Below are 26,637 nucleotides of genomic sequence, written 5' to 3' on the forward strand. Positions count from 1 at the left end.
CAGGAGGTCTTCTGCTGGGCAGGTTTGGAGGTAGAACTACTACAGCTAGGATGTGGTCACTGATTCACAGCATCACCATCCTCAGCACTTATTGAACATCTATGGTCTCTAGAGTGTTGTGTTCAGGACGCAAAAGAGAAAGCAGTGTTCTTCTATTGAGGAGCTAGACATCTGGTCAGGGAGGCAGGACACTCCCAAAGCTCAAGATCAAACCGCCTAATGGGTGGTGAGCGTAATAGAAACCAGTGCCCGGGGGAATTCAAAGAATGACCTGGCAGGTGAGGTATCCTTGAGGACTTCTGAGTGGGAGCAACCTCTCAGCTGAGCTCGAAAACAGAGTTTTAGTCTTTGTGAGAGCAGGGAGGTCCCGGAGAAGTCATTCGTTTGTTCAACAAGGCTGCTGAGCACCTACTGTGTCCTGGGTGCTAGAGACACAGGAGACCATCACCGCCCTCACAGAGCCTACATTCTAGTGGGTGAAATATACAATAAATAAGTAAATAAATAAATAAATAAATAAATCGACATATAGCATAGTTATATGATGAGTGATAACAGCTATGGGTTCAAAGGAAGAAGGATGTCTCCATAAGATGGTCAGAGCCAGTCTCTGTGTGGAGCCAAGACTTGAGGGCAGGCAGCATGGCCTCAGACTCTTAGAAGAAATGGCTGGATTCTCACAGTGGCTTGCTGCCAGGAGTAATCCAGGCAGCAAACAGATGACTTCCAGGAGGTAGAAAATGAAGGGGTCTTCTGGGTGGGCAGCTTGCAGCCCCGTAGGTGAGCTGTCCCCTGAGGTATAGATCAGGGGGGCATTTGAGAAAGGTTCCACTGACAGGCACAGCTGTGGTACCATCCTCCTTCCCTTACTGTCATCCCCCACCGTGCACCCAGAGCACACATGCAACAATATAACCTACCCCCCCCCACACACACACACAATGTCCCAGCACAGTTCACCCCCGCCAGGGTCCAGTCTCTGCAAGATGTCATTCCCCCACCTCAGGAGCTCCCTCCCCACACTGGCTCAGCCAAGACTTGGAATAAAGATGAGCTATGCAGGGGCCAGACCAGCGGGTGTCCCCTCCTGCTTTGGTCACCATGGCAACCTCTGATAGGAGAGAAAACACGCTTTCTGGCAGCTCCTGGAAGCTCCCTGGCTCCTCTGGGCAGCTCGGTAGGGTGCAGGGCTGTGTCCCTTGGCCTCTCAGGGTCATTAGCACTCCTGCCAGTGTGCAGAGCACGCACTAGAAATTCACGGCCAGCCTGCGTGGGTCACCACCACCGGAGGTCAGGCCTGAGTCGGGGCCTTGGGCTCTCCATTCAAGATAAGCTTTAGGGTTTTAATGATTAAACCTAGCTGGAAAAGGCTGCCTGGTCAGAGCTCCGCCTCCACATCCCAGACCTATTGACCCCTCATCCACTTGGGGGGAAAAAAATAAAAGAATTAGCCGCTTTAGAAAAGGAAAGAAACAAATTCAGGTGTGAGTTGTGGCCTGAGCTGCCCTGAATTTAAGTTTATAAAACACATGGTAGTGTGCCAAGCCCTTTGCCCTCACTCTCTCATCCTCACCATAGCTCTGCAGGGTGGACACTGCAGCCATCTCACTTTCAAAACGGAGGCCCTGTGGTTCTCAACTGGGGGTGACACCACCAGCCTCCCAGGGACACGTGGAAACGTGGAGAGGAGAGAGTTTTTTGGTTGTCATGCTGTTTTATGACACTGCTTAGCCCTCAATGATGTATTTTGTCTCCCCAAATGAATTATTCATCCTCTACCTTTCAATCAGGGCTCTTGGTCTAAGCAGCAGAAAACAGTATTGCTGTAAGGTGTTCACAGAATTGGCAGGAGGTAAAGACCCAAGGGAGAAGACAGGCAGAACCAAGGCAGCTCCAGAAAACAAAGAGTGGGAGGCAAGGCCCTGTGAATTAAACTGTCTGAGACCGACTCAGTGGAGTGCTAGGATTTGACTCACACTCTACCCCCACACAAACATTTCTGATACCAGATGTGTGATTTCTTCCACACTAAACAACCCTCCGGTTCTCTGCAGGCACCAACTGGGTGTCCTATGATTGAACTCAATTTTGACACCATCTAGTTAAAGTCAGTGTCAGATCCTACAAGTGAAGGATTCAATTCGGCAGACTGCCCCCACCTCACACGCCAACTGCACATCCCGGATTGCCACCTGTACCTCCAACCTACTGGCTATAAACCGAGAATTGCCCACAAACCCCTCCTCTGATTCACAAGTTTGCTAGAATGGCTCACAAAACTCAGGGAAGCATTTGCTTGCATGTCCCTGCCAATGAAGACGTACAAGGTGTGCAGAAGGGGTGCAGAACTCACGTGCCCTCCCCAGGTGTGCTACCCTCCCAGAATTCCCGTGTGCACACCAACCCAGAAGCTCTCTGAACTCCTTAGGGTAGGGTTTTTATGGAGGTTCATTACATAGGCATGATTGATTAAATCAGTAGCTATTTGTGACTGACTCCATCTCCAGCCCCTTCCCTCTTGCCCCCCAGGGCAGGGATGGGCCATAAGTCCCAACCCTCTAATTACAGAGTCGGTTCCCCTGGTGACAAGCAGCCCCATCCTGAGGGGTTTTCCATGAGTCCCTGCATTCACATAAACGCAGGTGTGGTTGAAAGGGACTTGTTATGAATAGTGAGATACTCCTTTCACCTCTCTGGGTCTATAGCCATTTCAAGAACTAAGGACAAAACCCTAGATGTTACAAGAATAAATATTCTTTTTTTTTTTTTTTTAAGATTTTGTTTATTCATGAGAGACGGGAGGGGGTGGGCAGAGACACAGACAGAGGGAGAAGTGGGCTCCCTGCAAAGAGCCCAATGCAGGGCTCGATCCCGGATCCTGGGGTCACGTCCTGAGCCGAAGGCAGACACTCAACCACTGAGCTACCCAGGAGTCTCAAGAAGAAATATTCTTATTGCTCTCATCAATTAGGACATTCCAAGGGTTTCAGGACATTCCAAGGGTTTCTCTCTGTACGAGAAATTGGGGATGGAAACCAAATATCTATTTCTTATTATGTATCACATCCTCCAATAGTCCTTTAGCGGGGATGATCTGGCTAAGATAATGCCACCTCCCCTGCACTTCACATCTGCTCCAAGGCTTACGTGGCCACAAAAGACTCCTAACCATTTCTCCTTCAGGGCCTCACATGCACCACATTCTGAGGCCTGGGCCTGAGCATCTGATTGGCCAAGCTCAATTCACATGCTCACAGCTGGTTGTGTCAGGGCTCAGGACAGGAAGGAGGATATGATCCTGTCTGTTCCAGAGGAGATATACCCAACCTGCCGGCTGTCTAGCACAAAATGAAGAGCTCCCTGAAAACAGTTTATGGTAAACAAACAAGACAAATGCCCACAAATATCCACTGACGCCAGATGTTATTTATATTCTTTCTCCAACACATGCTTATGCTGGTTATAAATGTCAGAAACACAGTTTCTCCCTGTGGTGACCAAGGCCCCCAGTGACCCCAGGTCAGCACGGAACACCGGCTGGTTTCTGGATGATTCTGGTACTGAAACCTAAGAGGACTCTGATTGGCCCAGCTGGAGTCATGTGACCACTTACTCGGGACAGAGAAGGCCTACCCATCCCGAAATGTTACAGGGTTGCAGGGTTCTTGTCTCCCTGAGTGGAAGAATGAATCTCTGAATCCGCAGATACAAAAGGGTGAGGTGAAGTGAAAGTTTATTAAGGTTGAGAACAGAAAGGAAAGAAAATAGCTCTCTGGAGTGAGAGGGCTCCTGCATGGGGACCCCTGAGGCCTTTTATGATTGGTCTTTTATAGAAAACTGACCGGGAAACTTAAATTTTCTTGATGTCACCTCTGATAGCACCATCATTACTTCCCCTTTGAATATCTCCTCTGTGCTGTTTAAGACAAAGTGGTGTGGTGATGTTCCCTTATCTGGCTCTGTTAGCCTCAGCATTTCTGGGATTTTTGGTGAGCCCAGATCACTTCCCTCTTACCTATCTCTCCCTACCTCATCTACCTCACCCCAGCTGTCCCTTACTCAACAGGAAGCACAGAGAAATGCTCTTTCTAGAAGAGATAAAGGACACAGGGTGGAAACTACTTCATGATGCTGGACACAGAGAAGGCCTCTCCAGCTGGACCTGTGATGCTGGACTGCCCTGTGTGCCAGCTCCCAGGCCTGGCCCTTGATGCAGGATGGGGCTATCCTTTCTTCCTAGGGCCTGACAGCCTGTGTCTGGGACTCTGAGGTCAGGGCATGTCTCATGAGGACAAGTGGTGAGGGGACCGGGTCTCCTCTGCTTCTGTGAGCCTGTCCAGACTGGTTGAGACTGGAGTGAGCATAGGCCACAATGCCCGAGGTGGGTGCCTGGGAGGCATCTGTTCTATTTACTTGTTCATTCCACAAACATTTAGAGAAGGCAGCATGGTGCTAAGTGCTGCTTGTTCCAGGATACAAAGCCTGGTTCTCACCCTCCTGAAGCCCAGAGTCTGGTAAAGGAACCATTAGGAAAGTGCTATGGCTCGAGGGGACCACTAAATCCGGTAGCTGAGGGGCCAGCCCAGAGCGAGACTGCAGAGGTTAGATCCCTACTTTCCCATTCATCAGTTCTGTGCCCTCAGGCAAGCTACTCAGCCTTCCTGTGCCTCAGTCTCCTCATCTGTGTAATGGAGACAATGCTACTACTTGCCTTGTAGGGTTGTTTTGAGGATTAATGTGTTATTACATGTAAGGCTCCTAGAACAATGCCTGGTGTGGTCCGCTCTGAGTAAGCGTTAGCTAATATTGTTGTGATGAGATCATTGTTTCTCTGATGTGCTCTCTCTCTATTGCATCCCAGGCACACACAGCTGGGGCGGGTCAAGGAAAACTTCCTGAAAAAGAAACCCCTTGAGAAATGAGGGGTAGAGGGAGGGAAGGGTGTTCCAGGCTAAAGGAACAGCTTGTGCAAAGCCCTGAGGGAGTGAGAAAGCATGCTCCTCCATGGGACAGGAGCACTGGGGAAGTTGCACACCATGGAGAAGAAATGAAACCATTCTAGCCCTGTACCCCAGACTGAAGGGAGCAGGCGCGAGCCTGGGAGTCCCAACAAGGGGTGAGGGTGGCTTTTGAGTTTCTTAGACCGTAGAGCAATAAGGGAGTGAGTCCTGCCAGGGAACAGTCTCATCTGACCTTCACCTTGAGAGAGACAGAGACAGGGAGAGACAGAGAGAGTGGGTTAGCAGCTCCCTCTGCCCTCGCACCCTTCCCTGCCCAAGGAGTCCATCTAGGAAGTGGGTTTGAAAGCTGTTCAAGTGAACAGATTAGGTCATGATAACACGAGGGCATAATTGGCTGGATGACTGAGCTGCACCCACCTGGCTCCTCTAGCAGCCTGAGAATTAGCTCATGGCTGGCACGGCCTCCTTCGCAGCAGCCACTGTGGGCTGGAGTGAGCCAGGAGCGTGTTGGAGCAGCAGCCCTCCTGTGCAGCGCACGTCCCCAGGCGCTGGCTTGTCGCTCCAACAAAAAAGGCAGATGCGCCCCTGAGGCTTGTCTTCTGTTGAGGGAAATTTTGTGTTGCCCCGCAGCCAGGTGGCCTGCCTAGCAGAGCACGCCCAGGCCTGGTGGGGATTAGGGTCTGACTTTGTTTTTCTGGGTGCCCGGGTCTGCCAGCGTCCTTTGGCTTTCCTCCTCAGGCTGTCCACCTTTGCAAGGCCCAAAGTGACAGACACTATGTTCCCGCGCCACAGGAAGGACTTAGGTTAGATAAAAGAAGGCCCGCTTGCCCTGGTGTTGGAGGGCTCTTCCTCCCCTGCCCTTTCAGCACAGGAAACCGTCCAGTGCTGGCCTCGGTTCCCCTGCACCCAGCCGACTCCTCTCCACCAGCTCAGCACCCAAAGCCCTACAGTGCCCTGAGTCGGTGACATTCCGGCTCAGGCCCTGGCAACCTGGCAGGTGGAGGGAGGAGCACCTCCACAGAGGCTCTCAGGGCACCTGCACATCCAGAGGGGCAGTGATCCCTGGGACACCCTCTGATGACCAGGAGAATGGAGATCAGATCCAATTTCAGCAAATCCTCACCCCCTGGTGAGGGGGCAAGGGGAAGCAGCCTAGGGCTCTGTCCCTGCCCGCTCCGTGTCGCCATGCCCCCCAAGTGGCAAGTCCCTGACTCAGGCCGCTCCATACCCCATACATGCCTTGATGATCATAATAATCCCCAGGTGGGTACAGCTCTTCAAAGGTTGCAGAGAGCTTTTGTGTACCAGAATCCAGCAGACCCTCACAGCATCCTCGTGAGGCGGTTTGGGGTAGGAAGCCCTCTTATGCAAAGTTGGAAACTGAGACTAAGAGGAGAGAGCTGAGCCCCAGCACTGGGTTTCTGGGGAGCAGATCTGAGACCAGAGGTGAGACATTCAGCCCCCTACCCTTGCGCTTACCATGTGGATGACACACTGTCAAACTAGGTCACCCCCAGGGCCCTGAGCTGTGGACAGGGGTGTTTAGAAAATGAGCAGAGAGGGAGGGAGTGGGGACATAAAATCGTGTTTTCCTAAACTAGGCTTTTGTTTCCTCCTTCCTATGGAAGACCTGCTAGTCACCGCTGCGTGATGAGAATCTAAAGGGGAGACCTGAACATCTAGGGGGAGGTGGGACCAATCAACTTCATCTCAGTCAGCTTCCAGGGAAGGATGCAGGGTGCACCCAGCAGGTCAAGGACCAACAGGGTGATTCCTCAGTGCAGTGCAGAGCGTTTTTTCTGGTCATATGACTGATGTAGCACCGATAGGTTTCATCATCTTAAGAATAATATTTTTTAAAGTTTAACTTTGTCTAGGACTTACCATAGAGGAGGCGCCATGTGAAGAGCTCAATATTTGTTACTTTGATCCTTGAAATGGTCCCATGAAGGTGATATTATTACCACCAGGGCCAGCTTCAGGAGCAAGGGACCCGAGCAGCCCCAATGGGCCCTGTGCTTGGGGAAATGCTCTGCTGTTGCCAGATTGAAATTCTTAGTACTGTTCAACAAGGAGCTCTGCATTTTCATTTCATATAGTCTGCTGAGCCCAGAAAACTATATAGACGATTCTGGTTATCCCCACTTCTTAGAAAAGGACACAGAAGTACAGCGTGGTCGAGAAGTAACATGTCCAAGATCACAGAACTGGGCGCCCTGGGAGGGTCTAACCCCACGGCCCACGCCTTCTAGAGTAGGCAAAGGCCAGCCAACATCAGAAGACTGTGCCCAAGTCCCACTGCTGACACCTGTCTGTGGTCAAGAGTGACTCACTTCACCCCTCCCAGCATCGATTTTCCCCTTTGTGAAATGGGGTGATCCCACCTGCTCCTTGGGGTCCCTGTGAGACTTGAGCGAGAGGATGCACACAAGGGTGCTTTCATACACCCCCTAAGCTCAGCAGATCAAAGGATCATCATTAGCTGACTCACCGTGCATTGGCGCTCCTGTTAATGCCTCCAAGTCCTTCTGACACCATCTTCACAGGCCTTCTCTGGATTGCTTTAGAAAACACCAATTAAAATAAACTCCCCCTACCCTTGGAGGCAGCCTCATAAAGTCATGGAGTCATAGCTATTTCACACTCCAAAGGGAAGACCTTTCCCTAACAGGTTCTCCCTGCAGCCATAGCTGCCCCTGCCTTCTGTAGTCAAGTGTGCAGGGAGAGATGAAGGGAGACTTCCCGTCAGTGTCTGCTCACACAACTGTGGTGTGGAGAGAGCACTGCCCTGGGTTTGTCCGCAATTAGATCCTCTCCAAAAGGCTTCACTGGGAATGATCAGAGCTCCCCAGTCCGGTAGAAAGAAGTCCTGGAAGGTAGAGATGCTTCGAGGCACACTCAAAACACTTTCTGGCACCTCAGCAAAAGAGGCAGTGCCTGGGAGGGGCTGCTAATAGGTCTTTAGATTCAGAGAGACTCTAAAATAGCCTGTGTAACCTTGAGAGTGCATTGAAAGCCCCTTGCGAGAACACCCCCACGTTTGCAGAGCTTGCTAAACCTGCAGAAAGTGCATACAAACCTTAGTTTGCCAATCCTCCCAAACCTAGGAGATTGGTATGATCACCCCCATTTTATAGGCAAGGAAACTGAGGCTCAGCAAGCCTGACAGGCCCTGCACCTACGCCATCTGATCTCTAGTCTAGTGTTCTAGCTCAGAACCAGTGGTTCTCAGCCCTGGCTGTTTCCTCACATCACCTGCGGAGCCTTAACGTCCCATCCCAAGTTGCTTGAATCAGAACCCCTTGGGAATGGAGCCTGGGAATCTATTTTTGTGAAGGTTCCTCTGGGGATTCCCATCTGGGTGGCTAGAGGTGAACAGTAGGTTTCTCTATTAGTTGGGGTAGACTATTCCTCCTCATTCCTCAGGGATGCCCTCAAATGGGCCAGGCTCAGAGCATGGGGAGGATGGCCAGACTTCCTCTGGTCAGATCGTGTTGCAGGCGGGGATTGTAGAAACAGTCCAGAAAGACAGAAAGTCCTGCTCTTCTTGAATATCTCCACTGCTCGGTGGGAGAGAAGCCCCAGAGCCTCCCCAGGGGGCCAAGTCTCTGTTTTTATTTTGCTCCCCACTCCCCGCATTCTCTGCCTCTTCATATGCCTGCCCACCAACACCCATGCCCAGTTCCTGTCACCCAAACAAGTCATCAGGACTCTTAGTTTTCATTTTTCTCTTTGCAGAGATCATTTTAGGTATATAGAAATCAATAAAAATCTTCCCCTTCTCCTCTTCCACACCAACAGTGTACTCTCCAGACTATGAATGTTTTGGGTTTTCTCACCTAAGCTTTATCTTGGACATCTTTCCGTATGAATTCATGCTTTTTCAGCATGCCCTCAGCACACATTTTTTTTCAAGAGCCGGCTGAGAACCAAGGACTTCTCTCCTTGGTCCAAGTCAAACATCCCCAACTCTGATGTACCCATCTCCATCTCCACCTGCCTGGACTCTGTGGGCACAGGGATGGGGCTGGGAGGCTGGAGCTTCACTTGGACTTGGCCTGGGACTCGGAGTGATTTCTCTACCTGCCCTCAGACCCCCTCCCCAGAGGTGGGAAGGCCAAGTCACATCAGAAAGCCACAGCCCTTGTCCACGAGGCGCTGCGGTGCAGGCATTTTAGGTAAATGTGCGACCCATCTTTCTAGAATGGTGAGTCACAAACCTCGCTTGGTTTAACAATCCTCCTTGAGTGAGGTCGGCTCTTCCCTCAGCCGTTGCAGGTTTATTTGCTTCCTCCTCGGAAGCGTGAGGTAAGGTGTTGTTCTTGGAAGAAGCAGCTGAGAGTGCGCAGTAAGACCTGGAAGAGCCAGTGCCTGAAGAAGGGTGGGGGGGCTGTGCTGGGTGGGGTCAGCGGTCCCTGACCTGAGATCCATGGCACAACAGTGTCTGCCTGGGGACCCTCAGGTAGCTGTCGCTCGGAGGAGAGACCTGATCCTTCAGAATCAGACAACCCAGACTTGTCCTTGCTAATGGCCAAGAGCTCTCTGGTGAGTCATTCAACCTCTAAGAGCCTCAGGTTCCTCCCATGCAAAATGGGAACTCGGAGAAGTAACTACAGACTTGCCATGAGGATTGAATGTGATAATGGAGGTGGAATCATTTCAAAAGTGGTGAAACCCTGTAGAGAGCCCTGATTTATTCTTGACTTCTCTGCATTGGGTTAAGCCTTGAAATTGCCTCACTTCTAGTCCTGAGTGAACTATCCGCAGCCCTGTCACCTGACCTCTCTGAGCCTCAGTTTCCCCTCCTAAGGAGCTCAGGAATGTGGCAGGTCTGCCAGGGGCGGGATTAGTACTGACATCATTTGCATCCTTCCTGCAGGGCCTCCTACCAGCCGGCAGGCAGCTTCTCACCGCCTGCCCTTGCCCATGAGGGAGCTCAGTCCTGCTTCCCTGCCTCTCTCTGATCTGCCTGCACCTCCAGGACTGATCTTGGCAAATCTGCCCCCCCCAAAATTCCTGCTGACACTTGTCTGTTCCTGCCTTTTGTGAAGCATGGCACCCACAGGACTCCGGGAAGAATCTTAAACACTGAACCTCCACCACTGCTCCGGAGGGCACACTGTGTGGCTCGTCCACATCCTGGTCCCTGTCAGCTCCAGGGAGCTCCTCACATCCCAGCGATGCCCTCAGCAGCCTTGAACCCAGCTGGATGAGATCACTCCTGAGGGGGAACCAATCTTGCCACCCACCAAGATTCCCACACCGCCCCCCACCACCTCCCATGCCTGGCCGCCCCAGCAGACTCTAGGATGTCTGTGCCTCAGATCCAAGTAGAAGAAGTGGTTGGTGGGGAAGAAGAGCCAGCAGGAGCAGCCCTGCCTCCCGATGACCACCTGCGGAGCCTGAAGGCCCTCACCGAGAAACTGAGGCTGGAGACCCGGAGGCCTTCCTACTTGGAATGGCAAGCCAGGCTGGAAGAGCAGACATGGCCCTTCCCGAGGCCAGCTGCTGAGCAGGGGGAGTGTGGGCAGGAGGAGCCCTCATCCCCAAGGAGGGGGTCCAAGCAGCATCCCCCACCTAACAGGCGTGCCAGCCAGGATGCTGGGCCCCAGCCCACCGGCAAGCTGGAAGGCTTTGAAAGTATTGACGAAGCTATAGCCTGGCTCAGGAAGGAACTGGTAAGTGGCTGCCCCTCCAAGAATCCCCAGAAAAGGCATCTCTCTCTCTCCTCTGTCTGTCTCTCTTTATCTCTCCGCCTCTCCCCCAACCTCTATCCCTCCCAATTGGGCATCTGTCATTTCCCCCATTAAAGCAAGGGTAGACCTCATTACTGTGCGGTTACGTGAGGTCCACATGCCAATCAGCCCCTAGTCACAGGAGGAGGAAGCCTGTGTGCCCCGACCTTCCCCAACGCCCTCCTTGCACAGAGTCTCATAGGTTTATTCCCGAAATGTGAAGGATGTTCCTGGAGTGTGATGTCCCTCCCCTCCAAAATGTTCTCACTGTCCATCCCACCTGCTAGGAGCCCTCCTCAGCAAGCTACTCTGCTCCACGGGAGTGGGGAGGGGGCGCTGTGCTGGAACCCTGGGGCTGTGGGGGGTAAGTACAGATGGGGCTGTGCAGGCCCAGAGCTGTGTGGCTGGAGGTTGCTCTACGTGGCTCAAGGTCAGCCCACAGTGCTCCCTTCATACTGAGCTGTGTGTAAGGAGCTGCTGTGAGGGCGGCGCGGTTGATGGGGCCTGAGAGCTTTGGGCTGGGTCTTGGAGGTTGAGTGAGAGTCTGCCCAGAAGTCAGCACCTGGAGGGGCATCTGGGGGAATGAGCATGAGTAACAGGTATGCTTGGGGAGGGGGAGGGCAGCAGCTTTCCTCCGCCCACGGGCACAGCAGGCTCCCATCAGTGGCATCTCTCAGCAGGTGGGAAAGAGAATAGGTGTTCAGAGTTTTGTGCCCATTGCCCAGGGGAGAATCACTGGTCCTGGGTATCGTGGCCCCTCGGCAAAGCCAGGCACGGTGCTAATGCTCCCCATGACCTCGACTCCTGTCCCTCCTCCTTACCTGTGGCCCAGGTAACACCTGCCCTGTCAGGCCACTCTGGACACAGGTGAGCCAGCACCAACAGCCAGCTGCCTTGGAGAGCCACTCATAACTGCTGTGTCAACAGGGTAGGCAGAGGCCTCCCTGGTTTGTTCTGCAAAATCACGAAATATAAATCCCCTTTGGGGCCTAGAATTCCTCACGGGTTGAAATAAGTAATTGGGGCAGGAGGGGAGGCTCAGGGACTCAGGTGTCTGATGAATTGGCAATCTTTTCTGGTTTTAAGGTTTAGTCTTTAGTATTGAAACTGCTTCCCAAAATATACCCTTCCACTATGTCTGTCTTTAGTAAGTGGGGTGTAAAGTTGGCTTGCATAGAAAATGGGGCACCTGTGGATTCATGCTGTGTCTCTGAACACTCCACTGCCACTGGGTGGGTGCTCCTGGCAGGTTTAGGAGGTGAGTCCAGAGGGACACACGCTGGCCCCTGTTCTTTAAAGCTGGTCTTTAAGATCCCCAGGCTGAACTGCTTTCATTTGTTTTCACAAAGAGAACAAAAATATCCCCATCAATCAAGGATTCAATTACTTGGCTCTGGGTCCATTTGAGGTTTTATTGCTTCTGGGATTGGAGGCTTTTGCTTTCTAAATAAATTAGCATTCCTTCCGGGGTGGGGGGGTGGGGTGGAAGGGCTTTGGGTTGGAGATTAGAGAAGGAATTCCCTGTGAGTAAACCGGGAGGGAATTCTCTAGAGCTCATCCCCCTCATCCTCTAGATGGGAGAGGTGTCTCTCAACCCCACCTGCATATTAGAGTCACCTGGGAAGCCTTAAAATGTCCCAGAACCTAGACATGCAGATCAATCAAAATGAATGTCAGTGGGGTGGGACCCAGGCATCAGATTTTAAAGTTCTCCTGGTGCTTCCAAACGCAGCCTAGGTTGAAAAGCATTGCTGTAGGTCTGCGGGCTGGGCCCCTTTTTCTTGCCTGGCCATTGCAAGCCAAGCAGCATGACTGCCCTGGCCAGACTATGTGCTGAGAAAAAGCAGGAGGGCCAGGTCAAGGACAACCATGGGTAATGCAGAGAGCAATGCTCTGTAGGCAGAGAAAGAAATACTAATTGTCCAGACTAACTTGTCTGCCAAAGGCTGTCTCAAGTACAGGGAATATTAGCATTCATAATGCTTTATATTTGCAGGATATTTTATTTTTTTTCCATATACACAATGTAATTTTTTTCTAAGTTTTTATTTAAATTCCAGTATAGTTAACACAGTGTAATATTAGTTTCAGGTGTAGAAAGTGATTCAACAATCTCATGCAACACCCGGCACTAGTGCATCCCAAGTGCCCTCCTTAATGTCCGCCACCTATTTCCCCCATTCCCCCACCCACCTCCCCTCTGGGGACCATCAGTGTGTTCTCTCTAGTTAAGGTTCTGTTTCTTGGTTTGTTTCTCTCTCTCTTCTCTTTAACTGGTTTGTTTTGTTTCTTAAATTCCACATTATGAGTGAAATCATACGGTATTTGGCTTTCTCTGATTGACTTATTTCACTCAGTACTATACTCTCATGTCATTGCAAATGGCAAGATTTCATTCTTTTTCGATGACTAATATTCCATTATATATATATATACACCACCTCTTCTTTATCCATTCATCAGTGGACACTTGGACTGCTTCCATCATGTGGCTATTGTAGCTGACGCTGCTATAAACATCAGGGTGCATGTATCCCTTCAAATTAGCGTTTTTGTATTCTTTGGGTAAATACCTAGTAGTGCAGTTGCTGGATTGTAGGGAAGTTCTATTTTTAACTTTTTTAAAAAAGATTTTATTTATTTGAGAGAGAGAGAGTGCAGGTGGGGGAATGAGTGAGTGGAAGGGAGGGACAAGCAAACTCCGCGCTGAGTGTGGAGCCTGATGTGGGCATCAGTCTCCCGACCCTGAGATTGCGACCTAAGCCAAAACCAAGAATCAGATAATCAGGTGCTTTAACTGACTGAGCCTCCCAGGAGTCCTCTATTTTTAACTTTTTGAGGAAACTCCATGCTGGTATTTTTTTTTTTAAGATTTTATTTATTTATTCATGAGAGACCCAGAGAGAGAGAGAGAGAGAGGCAGAGACACAGGCAGAGGGAGAAGCAGGCTCCATGCAGGGAGCCCAATGTGGGACTCGATCCTGGGACTCCAGGATCATGCCCTGAGCCAAAGGCAGATGCTCAACCACTGAGCCACCCAGGCGTCCCTCCATGCTGTTTTTTAGAGTGGCTGTGCCAGTTTATTTGCATGGCATTTGCCACCCTTTCCACAATTTCTCTGTGCTACCAGGAATGGGTAAGAATAGTAATAATAATACTGAGATTTGTCACTGGGTGTCTGTTGTGTGCCACACACTTCACATGTATTACTTACCTCTTTCGATCATCACCTCCCTATCCCGTCAATCCCATTTTACAGAGGAGAAAACTGAGGCTCAGAGAGAAATGTAGCAATGAGCAAGAGAGTTAAAATTTGAACTCTGGCCCATCTGGTTGCATTGCCCATAATCCTCTTAGCCACCATACTACGCAGTATCTTCCAAAGGCAATGGATTTTGCTGGGTGATTCCTAAAAATGTATATTCACAAAGATGCCAGCAGTCAACAAAACACATGAGCGTAGAGGCCAAGGGAGAAACCAGACTGAATTAGAGTCCCAGTCCTCACACCATTATTCCTTTGTCTTACATTAGCTGTGTGATGGCTGTAATTGTCTCCATTTTACAGATAAGTAAAGTGGGGCTCATAGAAGTCAAATGCCCTGCCTAGGATTGTATGACTAGTGAGTGCCAGAGCCAGAGCTTGAACTCAGCCTTCACCACTGGGGAGAGAGGCAGGAGAGGTGGCCCTCCTGCAAAGGTCCCAGTTGGGCATGCTGAATGAGCATGCTGGATGACAGGGGCAGATTTGTGCTCTAGAAATCACTCGGGAGCATCTCTTAGTGTGGTGACTCCCGAACTAACGGGCATACAGATCACCTGGCTCTCCTGTTAAAATGAAGATTCTGTCCTGTTGGTCTGGGATGGAGTCCATGATTTCAAATTTCCAACAAGCTCCAAGGTGATGCTATACTGCTGGTCCATGGACCCCACTTTGAGAAGCAAGGACTAAAAGGCAGGCAAGACGGGGGCCAGGAGGCCAGAAAGGGGTCTCAGAGGAAGCCCCCGGGATCCCCAAGCCTGTGCCCGGAGCTGAGCCATTGCCAGAGCTGCCCTTTTGGCTTGGGGCTCGGCCAGTAAATGGGCCTCTGGGAAGGAAGTCCCAGCATGCCACACTGAGGTGTCCAAGAACCAGATTCCATCAGAGGTTGTAAGTCTGAGGTCAGAAGCGGCTCAGATGCAGCCTGGCAGGCAGTGCTGTTCACTCCACTTCGGGGATTAAATGGTAACACAGGCAACTTGTAAAGTCCTTGGACTGAATGGAAAATGCAGAGTTCAACATCTGAACAACAGGCACCCTTTCACATTTTTAACATTTCAGTCGAAACACTTAACTCCGTGTCATTTGTTTTCCTAATTCGTCATCTATCAACTCACTGAAGATGTCATTAAAAATTAACCTGTTTTGGGCACGTGGGTGGCTTAGTGGTTGAGCATCTGCCTTTGGCTCAGATTAATCCCAGGGTCCTGGGATCGAGTCCAGCATCGGGCTCCCTGTGAGGAGCCTGCTTCTCCCTCTGCCTGTGTCTCTGCCTCTCTCTCTCTGTCTCCCATGAATAAATAAACAAAATCATTTTTTAAAAATTTAACCTGTTGTTTGAACCCAATGAAGGGGGTTTCAAACAACCTTTGTTTTATTCTAAGCCCAGAATTTAAGTTTCCTCTACACCTGGGCAGATTCCCTCTGCCAGTTTGTCAGGCTCCTGTGCACATTTGTCTTTTCTCCTGATGTGGCTAAGGTAGCCAATTAAAATCTGGAATCCGGACAACCAGGTGGCTGTTTGTTCTACAGGATGCCAAACCCTCAATGTGCTGAAAGTTCTGGCTCTGCAGTGGGTTTGTGTTCAGTAAAGGGCAGGCCCCCAATGGCTCTGGGATTACCACTGTCCTGGGAGCAGTCAGTAAAAACAGTGAGGTGTTTGTTGTCATCGTTGAGCCTTTTAGAGGCAGGCCACGCTGGGTCTGGACAGATGGGCTAGTCCAGCCCCTGTCTCCTGCAAGGCCAGCTCCAAAGCAGAGAGTGACTGCCCGAATCTTGTTTCCAAGGCAAGAAAGGATCCTAAGAACTCCCTCAAGGAGCTCCCTCTCCCTCTCCATTCTCCAGCTACAGGGAAAAATGACAAGTCATTCCTGACAGGCTCCTGGGACCTGTAAGTAGGGCAGACCTTTCCTTCAGTCTCACGTGTTGGAGGATACAAGGGAGGTAGAGACCCTCAAACCCTGTTGGCATTACTCCTCCAAGCTAGGCAGGCCTGAACTTTGCCCCCTGCCACCTGCCCCCCCAGGGTATCCAGGGAGCCTGTCACCATCTGGATGTGGCAGGTAGAGCTCCCACTTCTGTATGCAGGAGAGGCTGTGGCACAGCTCTACTTGTTCCAGACTGCTTATGTTAGCAGAAAGTCTCAGCCTCCACCTTCTTGCCTTTGGGGCAGCCTCCCCAGGTGGCCAAGGGGTGGGGGCAATCCTTCAGGAACCAGTGAGTGTGCCCCGGATGCTGTGGGACTCAGCTCTCTAGCTGAGTCTGGAAATCAGAACATTTCACAGACCTCTGTGCTTTGTCCCAGAGCTTGAAGCACCCGGGTAAAAGGAACGCTCCCTTGTCTTCTCCCTTCAACCCTGCTAAAATATTCCCCTTGCCAACCCGAAAGATAAAGAAAAGGGAAAAAAATCTTCCGCTTGGCCTGCGTGCTGCCAAAACTACAGACAAAGCAAAACAGTCCAGCTTCCTATGGGGTTGTCTTTGTGGCAAGAATCCTGGGACATGAGCAGCTGTTTTTATTTTAGTTTCATGCAGGTGTTTGATACCCACAGAAAGCCCCAAAAAGGTGTTTATGGTTATTAGAAAAAGGGAAGAGGAACCTGACAAGTTTTAATAATTCAAGGGGCTGCCATGGCAGGAGGTCATGGACCTGAATTCGGCTGGCCCCTCTGTGGCTGCAGCTTGATTTCAGCCTCTCCTGATTAAGCCTCTCTTGCCTCTCTCTTGTGCTGCCCGCTTGGCAAGCATGTGGCTGATGCATCCCAGGCACGGCCAACAAGGCCAGCATGATCCATTTCTGCTGAATGATACAGCCGAATGCACCGAGCATCATCTGATCACAGCCATGGTAATACTTCCCATCTAAGGAGCATGGCATGGTCCCCAAAGCACTTTTATATACAATATCCTGGGAGAAGGCTTGGAGGTACTTGCTATTCCCATTTTTACAGAGGAGAAGCCTGAGGCTCAGAAAGATGCTAAGCCTGAGATCAGAGAGTTTAGGTGACTTGCCCATATGCCCAAGGTCATAGGCAAGGAAATGGCCAAACCAAGACCTAGACCCACATCTCCTGGCTCTGGATCCAGATCAATTACCATTTTTTTGTTTTTGTTTTTTTTAAGATTTTATTTATTTATTCACGAGAGACACGGGGAGAGAAGCAGAGACATAGGCAGAGGAAGAAGCAGACTCCCTGCGAGGAGCCCGATGCGGGACTGGATTCCAGGACCCTGGGATCACTCCCTGAGCACTGAACCATCCAGGAGCCCCCAGAGCACTTACCTTTGTACTAGGTATAGGCACTGACACTCAGTGCTAGTCTGTGGAGCCAGGAGTTGTTCAAAAGCCTGTATTTAAAACCCTGCTAATTACAGAACAGGACACATGCAAAGGATTACAGAGAGTTCTTAGCAATGCCTCATAACCACCCGGTAGTGGCGACAGGGACAGCTCTGGCCATATTATGATAAGGGTATGCTCAGAACCATTCAGCGAGGGACTGGCTGAGCTGGGGTCCGAGTCCCCAGAGTTTCTAGTCCAGGTGTTCCTTTGCCCGGCTCTAAGTCTTCTCAGTGTAACTTGGGGCTTTCAGCCTGTCTGGCAGGAGCAACCTGCAGGAGTTAAGACTGTTCTGTTCATCTAGCCACACACTTTAATAACCCTTCAGCAGTTACTCAAATATTTATAAACAGAGCTACCAGCAAAGGAAACAAACAAAACATCAGTGACGTTCATTCCTGGGTCCCAGTATCATTCTTTGGACTTTTCAGTAGCTCCTGAGAGTCCCAAAATAGGAATACATTACATACAACTAGGAAGAAAAAAGATTTAAAAATAAAAGACGAAAGAAAGGTTTCAAGCTCCCCTCTGTCTTGTCAATGTAACTGGTATACATTCCTCACCTTGTAATCTCTAGGTCTTAAAAAAGGCATAGAATCTCCTAGACTAAGATAAGGGAGTCCTGGATCCCCCCAAATTCCCTACTTACAGTGAGAGCCGATGAGGTGGGGACCATTGGCCAGTGAGATGAAGCCGACTCCAAGAATCTGGTCTTGCCTCTTTCCTTCCCTTGACTGTCTGGCAGTTGAAAAGAGGGGGAGATGAGGGGCACCTGGGTGGCTCAGCAGTTGAACATCTCCCTTCGGCTCAGGTCGTGATCCTGGGGTCCTGGGATCCAATCCGCATCAGGTTCCCCTCAGGGAGCCTGCTTCTCCCTCTCCCTGTGTCTCTGCCTCTCTCTGTGTTTCTCTTATGAATAAATAAATACAACATTTTTTTAAAAAAGAAAAAGAAAGGAGTGGGAGATGGGAGACCGGAGCAGAGGCTTGATGATGGTACCCAACCAGAATAGACCATAAGGCAATCCTGGGGCTGTAGGAGACAGGCTGGGGAGGGGGGGGTCCCTTGATTCAACCGTCGGTTCATCCAGCATAGCCAGAGTTCATGGAGTGCTTGAGCTTAGGAGCTGGGTGCAGGTGGTGGGCCAGGGTGACTGGGACAGGATTCCTGCTTTTATGGGGTTCCGCCTTTCATGGAGGAGACAGACACAAAACACAATGACATGGTGTGACAAGAGCTATACTAGAGGTAAAATAAATACAGTTCCAAAATGCTTCGGGGAGCCGAGGTGCACGCTGAGCAGTCACTGTGCGCCAGGCACAGTGTACAGTAAAATTAACCAAACAGAAATACACAAATCCCTACCTTCTTCAGCAACAAATCCATGTCGTTAAGTGTGATTGACATTAGGCTGCTCCTTATTTTCCATTCACATTTTTCCTTGAATAAGGAAAACCCAATTCCTCTGATGTGCACCCGCCCAGTTATAACTATGCAGTATGTTAGTGTGTAGTAACTATTGGAAGAGGCATCCAGAGCATTTGTTAAAAATTCAGATCCTTCTCAACCCTTCGTGGAAATTCAGATTCCATAAATCTGGGGTGGTGTCAGGAACTTAACAAGTGCCCGAGGGTGATTCTAATGCAACTAGGTCACTAACCAGTCACAGGCGGAGAAGCAAAAACATAAAATTTGTAACTAAACTAGACTTTCAGTCAGGTTCTACTATATCCTAGCTGTGTGACTTTAGGAAAACAATTAACCCAGACCCAGGTTTTGTCATTGCAAAATGGGTTTAATAAATACCTCCCTGCCAGAACATACATAATAAATATTTATCAAAATAGTCAGGTGCTATGTACTAAATGGACTGTGCACATTTATATTCATCACATCATGTAATATAGCGCTCTTTTAAGGTAGGCACCGTCCCCATTTTGCAGGTGGGAAAACTGAGGTAAAGTAACTTAGCCAAGACCAACCAGTCAAGCAGGGGTTAGAACCCAGGTCTGTCCGACCTCGGAACCCCTGCATTGAACAGCTGCTGCACAATCAATTGCTCCTGTGATCAAATGAGCATGAATCCACTTTGTATTTCATGATGTTTTAGGCTCATTCAACACACTCTTTCAATTCCTGGAACTCTAGGCTTGCTGTTCTCCAGAGTTCACTCGATTTTGCACTTTTTCCAAGAACTCCCTTCTCTCTCTGAGAAGTCTTCATTATTCTAATATGAAGTCTGGGTCTCATGGCACAGAGGTTCAGAAGGGACTGTTCAAGACTAAGACATGCCCTTGGGCTGAACATCCCCTTTATTTAAAAAAAATTTTTTTTAAATTTATTCATGAGAGATGCAGAGAGAGAGGCAGAGGGAGAAACAGGCTCCCTGTGAGGAGTCCGATGTGGGACTCAATCCTGGGACCCCGGGATCATGACCTGAACCGAAAGCAGATGCTCAACCAGTGAGCCACCCAGGAGCCCCTGAACATCCCCTTTCTGAGGGATGTATTATTTTATAAACTTCAGGACCCAACCTAGTCCCCAAGCTGCTACCAGGGGAAAAACAACAACAACAAAGGAACGAGCACTGCCCACAGCTATTGTTGGTCATGTCCCTGGGCATAGGCCTGAGCCAGACACAGCCTGTAAGCAAGCAAATCCCAGGGAAAGGGGACAGGCTCACTCAAGGCGGCTGAGCCCCCGGCAGGGCTGTGCACTACGGGCCTGGGCCTCGGGAGCCCGGGGTGCCCGCCGTGGGCCAGCGGAGCCTGCAGGCCGCTCAGGACCCCAGCGGGGAGGAGGAGCTGCGGGGCCAGTACAAGGTCCTGGCTTCTCTGCCTCCCCACTGCCCCCCGCAGGGCAGGCATGCACCAGCGCCTGAGGACCCCTCTCCTAGGGCTCCTCTGACAGTGCTAGCCAGCAGGATGCGCAGACCCCCCAGATGCTACGGCAGCCAGGAGCTAAGGGCCATCACCCTCGTTGTCCAAAGGGGGAAGATGCTATGCGGAGAAATGCAGGAGCGTCCACCCATCAGCTGTCACAGACTCGGGCCCCGCCCTCCCCAGCCCACCCGCTCCCGGGCTCTCACTCTGCCAGCAGCCCACGGGGCCACCTCGGGCCACACTGCACAGTACTCAGCAGTTGGTGACCTTACTAAGCCCCTGGGACCTGTGGGGGAGGGGTGCAGCCCTGACTCTTGCCCTAACTCTGGACTCTGATCCGGAGCTAGCTCATAGCCGCTTCCCAGGCACTGCAAATACCCCCCTTAGGTGGGTTTTGAGTTCACATACACACCCCCACCCCCCCACCCCCCCCCACACACACACACCAGGCCCCAAGGCTGCTGCGGAGTTCCCCCAGGTAGATGAGGCCAAACCATCTGTTCTTCCTAAGGAGGCAGGCTCCGGGGTTAATGGAGTGTGAAATGACTTTGGAGAGCAAAACGGCCTCAATCACGCCTGGAAGGTGGGGCAGAGAAGAGATGGGCTTCACTTCCTCTTGAAGGCACAGTGAGAATCTATAGATAGAAACTACAGGTGCACGAGAGCCTTGATTACTCATACAAGCCCCAGTTCTAGAGAGCCCCTGTCCCACAAGAGGCTCCCCCTCACTCGTGGTCAGTAGTGTTTCTGGCTGGTTCGTGGGCTTGTTCAGCACCAGTGTGGAACTCCCACTCTAGCAGTTTCCAAGCTGGGAAGCCCAGAATCCAGGAGAAATCTAGAAGTCCCAACACTGGTGCTCTAGGGGTCTCTCATGGAAGGAAGTCAGGGTGCCTCAGTGTCCTTCATTCGTCTTTCATTCAATTGACAACTGCCCTGGCCACAGCTGATTGATCTCCAGGCAATCTCTTAAGGAGGCACAATCCCTGCCTGGGATAGTTAATGCTCCCAGTAGGAACAATCTGAAGGCAGTGCAAGGAGCTCATGGTAGAGTAGAAACACAGTCCCCATGGTGGGGCGGTGGGGAGGGGAGGAAGGGGTGTCTCTTCTCCTCTCTGTCAGCTCTCTCACCCAGAGACAGCCCAGCAGAGCATCTTGGTTCAGAGAGGCAAGGAGGCCCACCCTCCCTGCAGTCTGGCTGGAGGCCCTGCTCCAGCAGCCTGGCATGAGTGACACAGTCCTAGGACTAGCTGTTGGCCCCACAAGGCCCCCCACTGGCTGTCCAGGACAGTGGCCAAGAAGTTGGGGAAGGCCCATGCACACTGGCCAAGCTAAGGACCTCCGCCTCCATTTCAAATCCCAAAATGCTTTGGCATTATGAGTGGACACAGATAAGCCAGGTGATAAAGGGGATGCTAATGCCACCCTGCCAATCCCACGGGACTGGGCTTAAGCGTGAAGAGCAACACAGGTGTCAGGTGTAAGTAATCATCTGCAAAGTGTGTGGGAAGCATGATTTGGTGACTAGCTCTGCTAGTCACTCAAGGACCCCAGTAACTTAGTGAGAGAGGTAAGAGTGTCATACGGGAAATAACTAACTGCTTAGCTCTGCAGTTCTAGGGGATAAAGTGAAACTAACACTTATGGAACCTCACATCCTATACAGAGTGTCTTATATATGTGTTATTCATGTAATTCTCAGAGCAGGTATTATTATTATGCCCATTTCACAGATAAGGAAATGGAAGCTCAGACAACTTGAGCAACTTGCCCAGAGCAGCACCACCGGTGAGTGGTAAATGAAGGACTTCAAATCCACAAGCCAGGGCTTTGTTCATTCTACTCACTGCCTCCCCACAGGCCTGGAGGGCAGCCTGGGTGAGGAAGTCAGGAAAGGTCCCCTAGGATTGTCCCAGCTGTAGAAAATCAAAACCTGGCTCTGGGGAGATATTGTCCATTGACTTCATTCATTCATTCATTCATTCATTCATTCATACATTCATTCAACAAATGGCTTTTGAGCATGAGAGTTATGCACCAGGCACAGTAGTCATTCCTCTTTGGTGTTTTACCACCTGGCGGGGAGACAGATGAGTCAACAAATGCCTTGTGTAGGTGCTGTGGTAGGAAGCACCCATGGTGGTGAGTGTCACCCAACCTGTAAGGTATGGAGGCAAGGAGGATGGGATGGTTCTAGGGGAGGGAAGAAGGACCCAGTATGACTGCTGTGGAGGGGAGTTGAGGCTGGAGGGAGCAGGAGAGCCAGGAGGGTTGGTTGGGCCTTTGAAAGGTTTGAATAAAGAGGAGACCTGTCCATCAGCCTCTTGAGTGTAGGGGCCAGTGCAAACATGGGCGAGGGGCGGGGGGGAAGCAGGGAGGAACCCATGATGTGGGGTGTGGGGTGACTGTGGGCATGCCAGTCTTGGCTGTCCTTCCCAGCCTAGCAACAGCACCCATCTCTTCTGCTCCCACTCAAGGATACAGGAATCCTTTCTGAGGTGTACAGCTTCCAGGCCCGCCTCATATCCAGGATGCAGCCTTATTGGCTAGGAGAAGGTGATCAGCATCCCCTCTCCATTAAGGGGTCACATCGCTGCCCAGAGCCACTCATCTCATTAGGGGCTGATCTAGAACTATCTGAGTCTTTTGGTGCAACAAAATACCCCAGCCTGGGTAGCTTCTCAGCTACAGCCATGTGATACAGTCTGCAGGCTGCAAGTCTCTGGTCAGGGGACCAGCATGGTCAGCAGAGGGCCCTCTTCTGGGTCACAGACTTCTCGCTGAGTCCTCACATAGTGGAAGAGGTGAGGTCGCTCTCTGGAGTTTCTTATGAGAGCATTCATCATCCCATTCACAAGGGCTCATCCCTCATGACTTAAGCACATCCCAGAGGCCCCACCTCCAGATGCCATCACACTGGGCATTAGGGTTTCAACATATGAATTTAGGGGTCACACAAAGCAAACTGGAACCCAGAGCCTCTGGGGACAGATCTGGGGGCTATTCAGAGTGCATCACTCTATGTGCCAGCCTCATGGGTAAAGATTCAGTTTGGCCTTGGACCTTCCAAGTTGGAAAATCAAAGACCTTATCATAGCAATAGAACTTGAGGGATGTCTGGGAGGCTCAGAAGCTGAGTGTCTGCCTTTGGCTCAGGGCATGATCCTGGGGTTCAGGGATTGAGTCTCTTATCGGGTTCCCGGCAGGGAGTCTGCTGCTCCCTCAGCCTATGTCTCTGCCTCTCTCTACGTGTCAAATAAGTAAGTAAGTAAGTAAGTAAGTAAGTAAATAAATAAATAAATAAATAAATAAATCTATGAAAGAAAGAAAGAAAGAAAGAAAGAAAGAAAGAAAGAAAGAAAGAAAGAAAGAAAAGAAAAGAAAAAGAAAGAAAAGAAAGAAGAAAGAAAGAAAAAGAAAGAAAGAAAGAAAGAAAGAAAGAAAGAAAGAAAGAAAGAAAGAAAGAAAGAAAAGAAAAGAAAAAAGAGCTTGACTCTTGCCACAGAGGACAGACGGTCCCGGACAGGGTCTGAGGCACATCTTCCCTGGCTCTGGGCTCTGCTCAAACTTTCCCTCCCAGCAGATAGGGGCTCCAAGGAGAGCACAAGAGCGCCTCGGAGAAGCCCAGACAGCCTAGTCATGTTCTGCCCAGGGGATGAGAGCCACGGTGTCCTTCTGCCCACCCACAGCCTGGGGCAGGGACAGCCTGACACCTGCAGAGAGGCAGCTGTGACTGCAGCCTCTACTTTGCCGGGCAGAGTGGTCTGTCGCCGCCCAAATAGAGACCTTTGAGAAACCTTCACTTGAGTCAACAGCTTTGCTTGAAAATCAGTCCATGAACAGTTTGCTTTCTAGAGGTGTTTGGAAAAAAATTTTTATTTTTTTTTTTTCCCGGACCCTAAAGTTGCCTCTAGCAGCACATTTCAATGACACCACTTGCTTGCTTTCCTAACAGTATTATTCTGGCTCCTTCTCAGAGGCCAAACCAATGATCAAATAATGAATAATATTTTCTCCAGGCTTCTAAGTGTGTTCCTACACAGCACTGATTAAAACAATAAGCTGGACCTTTTGGTGAAGTTATATAAATCATCAGACAGCTTACACAAACCATTTCCAAGTTTCAAGCATTCAGTCTCATAGAGAATACGGCGCATTCCGTCCTTTCATGCACGGCTGAGAGAACGGCCTGGATTTTATACTCAGTCTCTCTTCAACATCAGTCAGAGGGTAATTGTGACTGTTGGGCTAGGATGCCTTAGATCTGAGCCTCAGAAACGGGGGCTAAACGAAATGCCCTTGATCACCTCAGGATTCCTTCTGTCTTCCTGCATCTGTGCTAATCCCAACAAGCCTCAATCCAGCTCATTCGCAGCTTCTCTGGTTTGCCCTGGGCGCACGGGGTTCTCTGGGGTGAGCTTTAGAGATAGATTTGCAAACCTCTGCCCCAAATGTGCTTGCAGGTGTGCACAGGGCCGTGTCTCAAGCCATTGTCCCCATCTTGTCGTTTCTCCAAATTAAGAGAACAAATTTTCAGGGGGAAAGGTGCAAGATCGCAGAAAGTGAAGGACTAGGGAATGGAAATGAAGCAGCTCAGGAACAGGGCTGCAGGGAGGCCGGGTGCTGGAGAGAAGAGGGTGTGTCCACAGGCCATATACTAGTACTCATCTGAGGAAGCACCAGCTGCTGGGGCAAAGTTGTGTTCAGAGGAATGGCTTCTTGTGCTCCTGACCGTCTGCTAGTTATGTGATTTTTGTCTTTTTTTCAAAGTCCTTAAAACTTCAGGGCATTTTAGACCTGCAGAGAGCAGACCCAAGAAAGTGTCCTAGCACATTCCATTGGCAACTAGGAATAAAGGTATTAGCCAGAACCTCGCATTTTTAAGTGTTAAAAGAAACACTGACATGCTGTCTTCCCTGGAATGCCAAGACGTCAGTCAGTGTTTTAGACTGAGTAAGTGAGCACAGAGCAAGTGGACAACGGGCACTGAGGAAGGAAGCAAATCATCCAGATTGCCCCCAAAATGCCGCTTCTCGCAAATGCTGCAGGGGCCGTTGCCTAAGAACAAAACACTCTCTTCCCCAAGCACCCCAGTTTGCCCCAGATCAGGGAGGGTTTTAGGATATGGGACTTGGGGAGCTAAAACCAGGAAGGTTCTGGGCAAACCTTGGGTGATCGTGGTGATCACCCTAATTTTTAGCTTTTGTTGTTTCTTTAATTGTGGTAATATATATGTGTGTGTATATAATATAAATATAAATGCATATATAAAATGTAAAATTACCATGTAACCATTTTTAAGCATACAAGTCATTAGGTACATTCCCAGTCTTGTGCGATCATCACCACTGTCCATCTCCAGAAGTGAGTTCTTCTTCCCCAACTGAAACTTTGTCCCCAGAAGACACTAACTCCCCATTCTCCTCTTCCTCCCCCCCCCCCAGCTGCTAGCAACCCCCATTCTCTGTTCTGCCTCTCTGAGTTTGACTACTTAGATTCGTCATGTAAGTGGCAAGTCTCTCACTTACAGATCGTGCTGTAGCGTACGCCAGGATGGCTGAATAACATGCCACTGTATGGACAGGCCGCATTTCGTTGATCTGTACATCCATCAGTGGACACGTGGGTGGCTTCCACCTCCTGCCTCTTACGAATAATGCTGCTACGGACACAAGTGCACGAGTATCTCTGTTCAAGCCCCTGCTTACAATTCCTGCAGGGAGATACGCCCAAGAGGAATTGCTGGGTCATGTAGTAATTCTCTGTTTAATTTTTTTGAGGGACTGCCATATTGTTCTCCACATCAGTTGAAGGCAATGTTTGTTTTTATTCCACCCGACTCAGAGGCAGAAGTCAGCCCGTCTTCTAACTCCCCCTGAGAGCAGATCACTCTCACATGAGGTACTTGTGTGAATTTCCTCGCCTGGCCATCCTACCTGCGTTGGCGACAGCCGTGCATGGCCATTGCTGCAAAGTCACCCATTGGCCACCTCTTTCGTGAGCTTCCTCATCTGATAGGAACACGCCCTGTCACCACAGTGGGCTGATGGCCACAACACGCTGCCATTTCTTCCCCTTTCACCGAGCACTCTGCCCTAATTACAGGATTACTGGCGCGCCTCTGAGAATCCAGCAAGCGCCTTTATTCTGCTGGAACAACAGGCCACCCTGGGAGGGGGATTAGAAATCGGCACGTCCTACAGTTGAGCCTTTGCCAGGGAGAACATTAACCCATACTCTGATGGTTGAGTCAGCGGGCCCAGGGTGACCTAGGGCCAGCGTCTCAGTTTCTTTAATAAAGTCTTAAAAGTGGGAGGTTCTGGCCACTTTCCACGTTCTGCACCTTGGCTTGGAGAGAAAGAGCTTAACCGGTGAACCTCTTACCTTTGTCTGACTGGCAGCGTTCAGCTCACTTGGCATGCCACTTATTATCTACCGTGCTTCTCGTAGTCCTTGGAAAAGAC

The 26,637-nt window shown here is 50.4% G+C and overlaps 1 protein-coding gene across 2 annotated transcripts in view; it reads left to right on the top strand.

Annotated features, from left to right (window-relative positions):
* FAM167A (family with sequence similarity 167 member A) overlaps positions 1-26,637 on the top strand; it is a 44,752-nt gene that overhangs the window by 12,418 nt on the left and 5,697 nt on the right. For both annotated transcript variants that reach the window (XM_072796054.1, XM_072796053.1), the window contains exon 3: positions 9,841-10,639. In XM_072796054.1, coding sequence (XP_072652155.1) covers positions 10,271-10,639 — 369 coding nt within the window. In that variant the 5' untranslated portion in view covers positions 9,841-10,270. The remainder of the gene's footprint in view (positions 1-9,840; positions 10,640-26,637) is intronic.

Source organism: Canis lupus, chromosome 24 (genome assembly GCF_048164855.1).
Source record: "Canis lupus baileyi chromosome 24, mCanLup2.hap1, whole genome shotgun sequence".
Taxonomy (NCBI): Eukaryota; Metazoa; Chordata; class Mammalia; order Carnivora; family Canidae; genus Canis; species Canis lupus.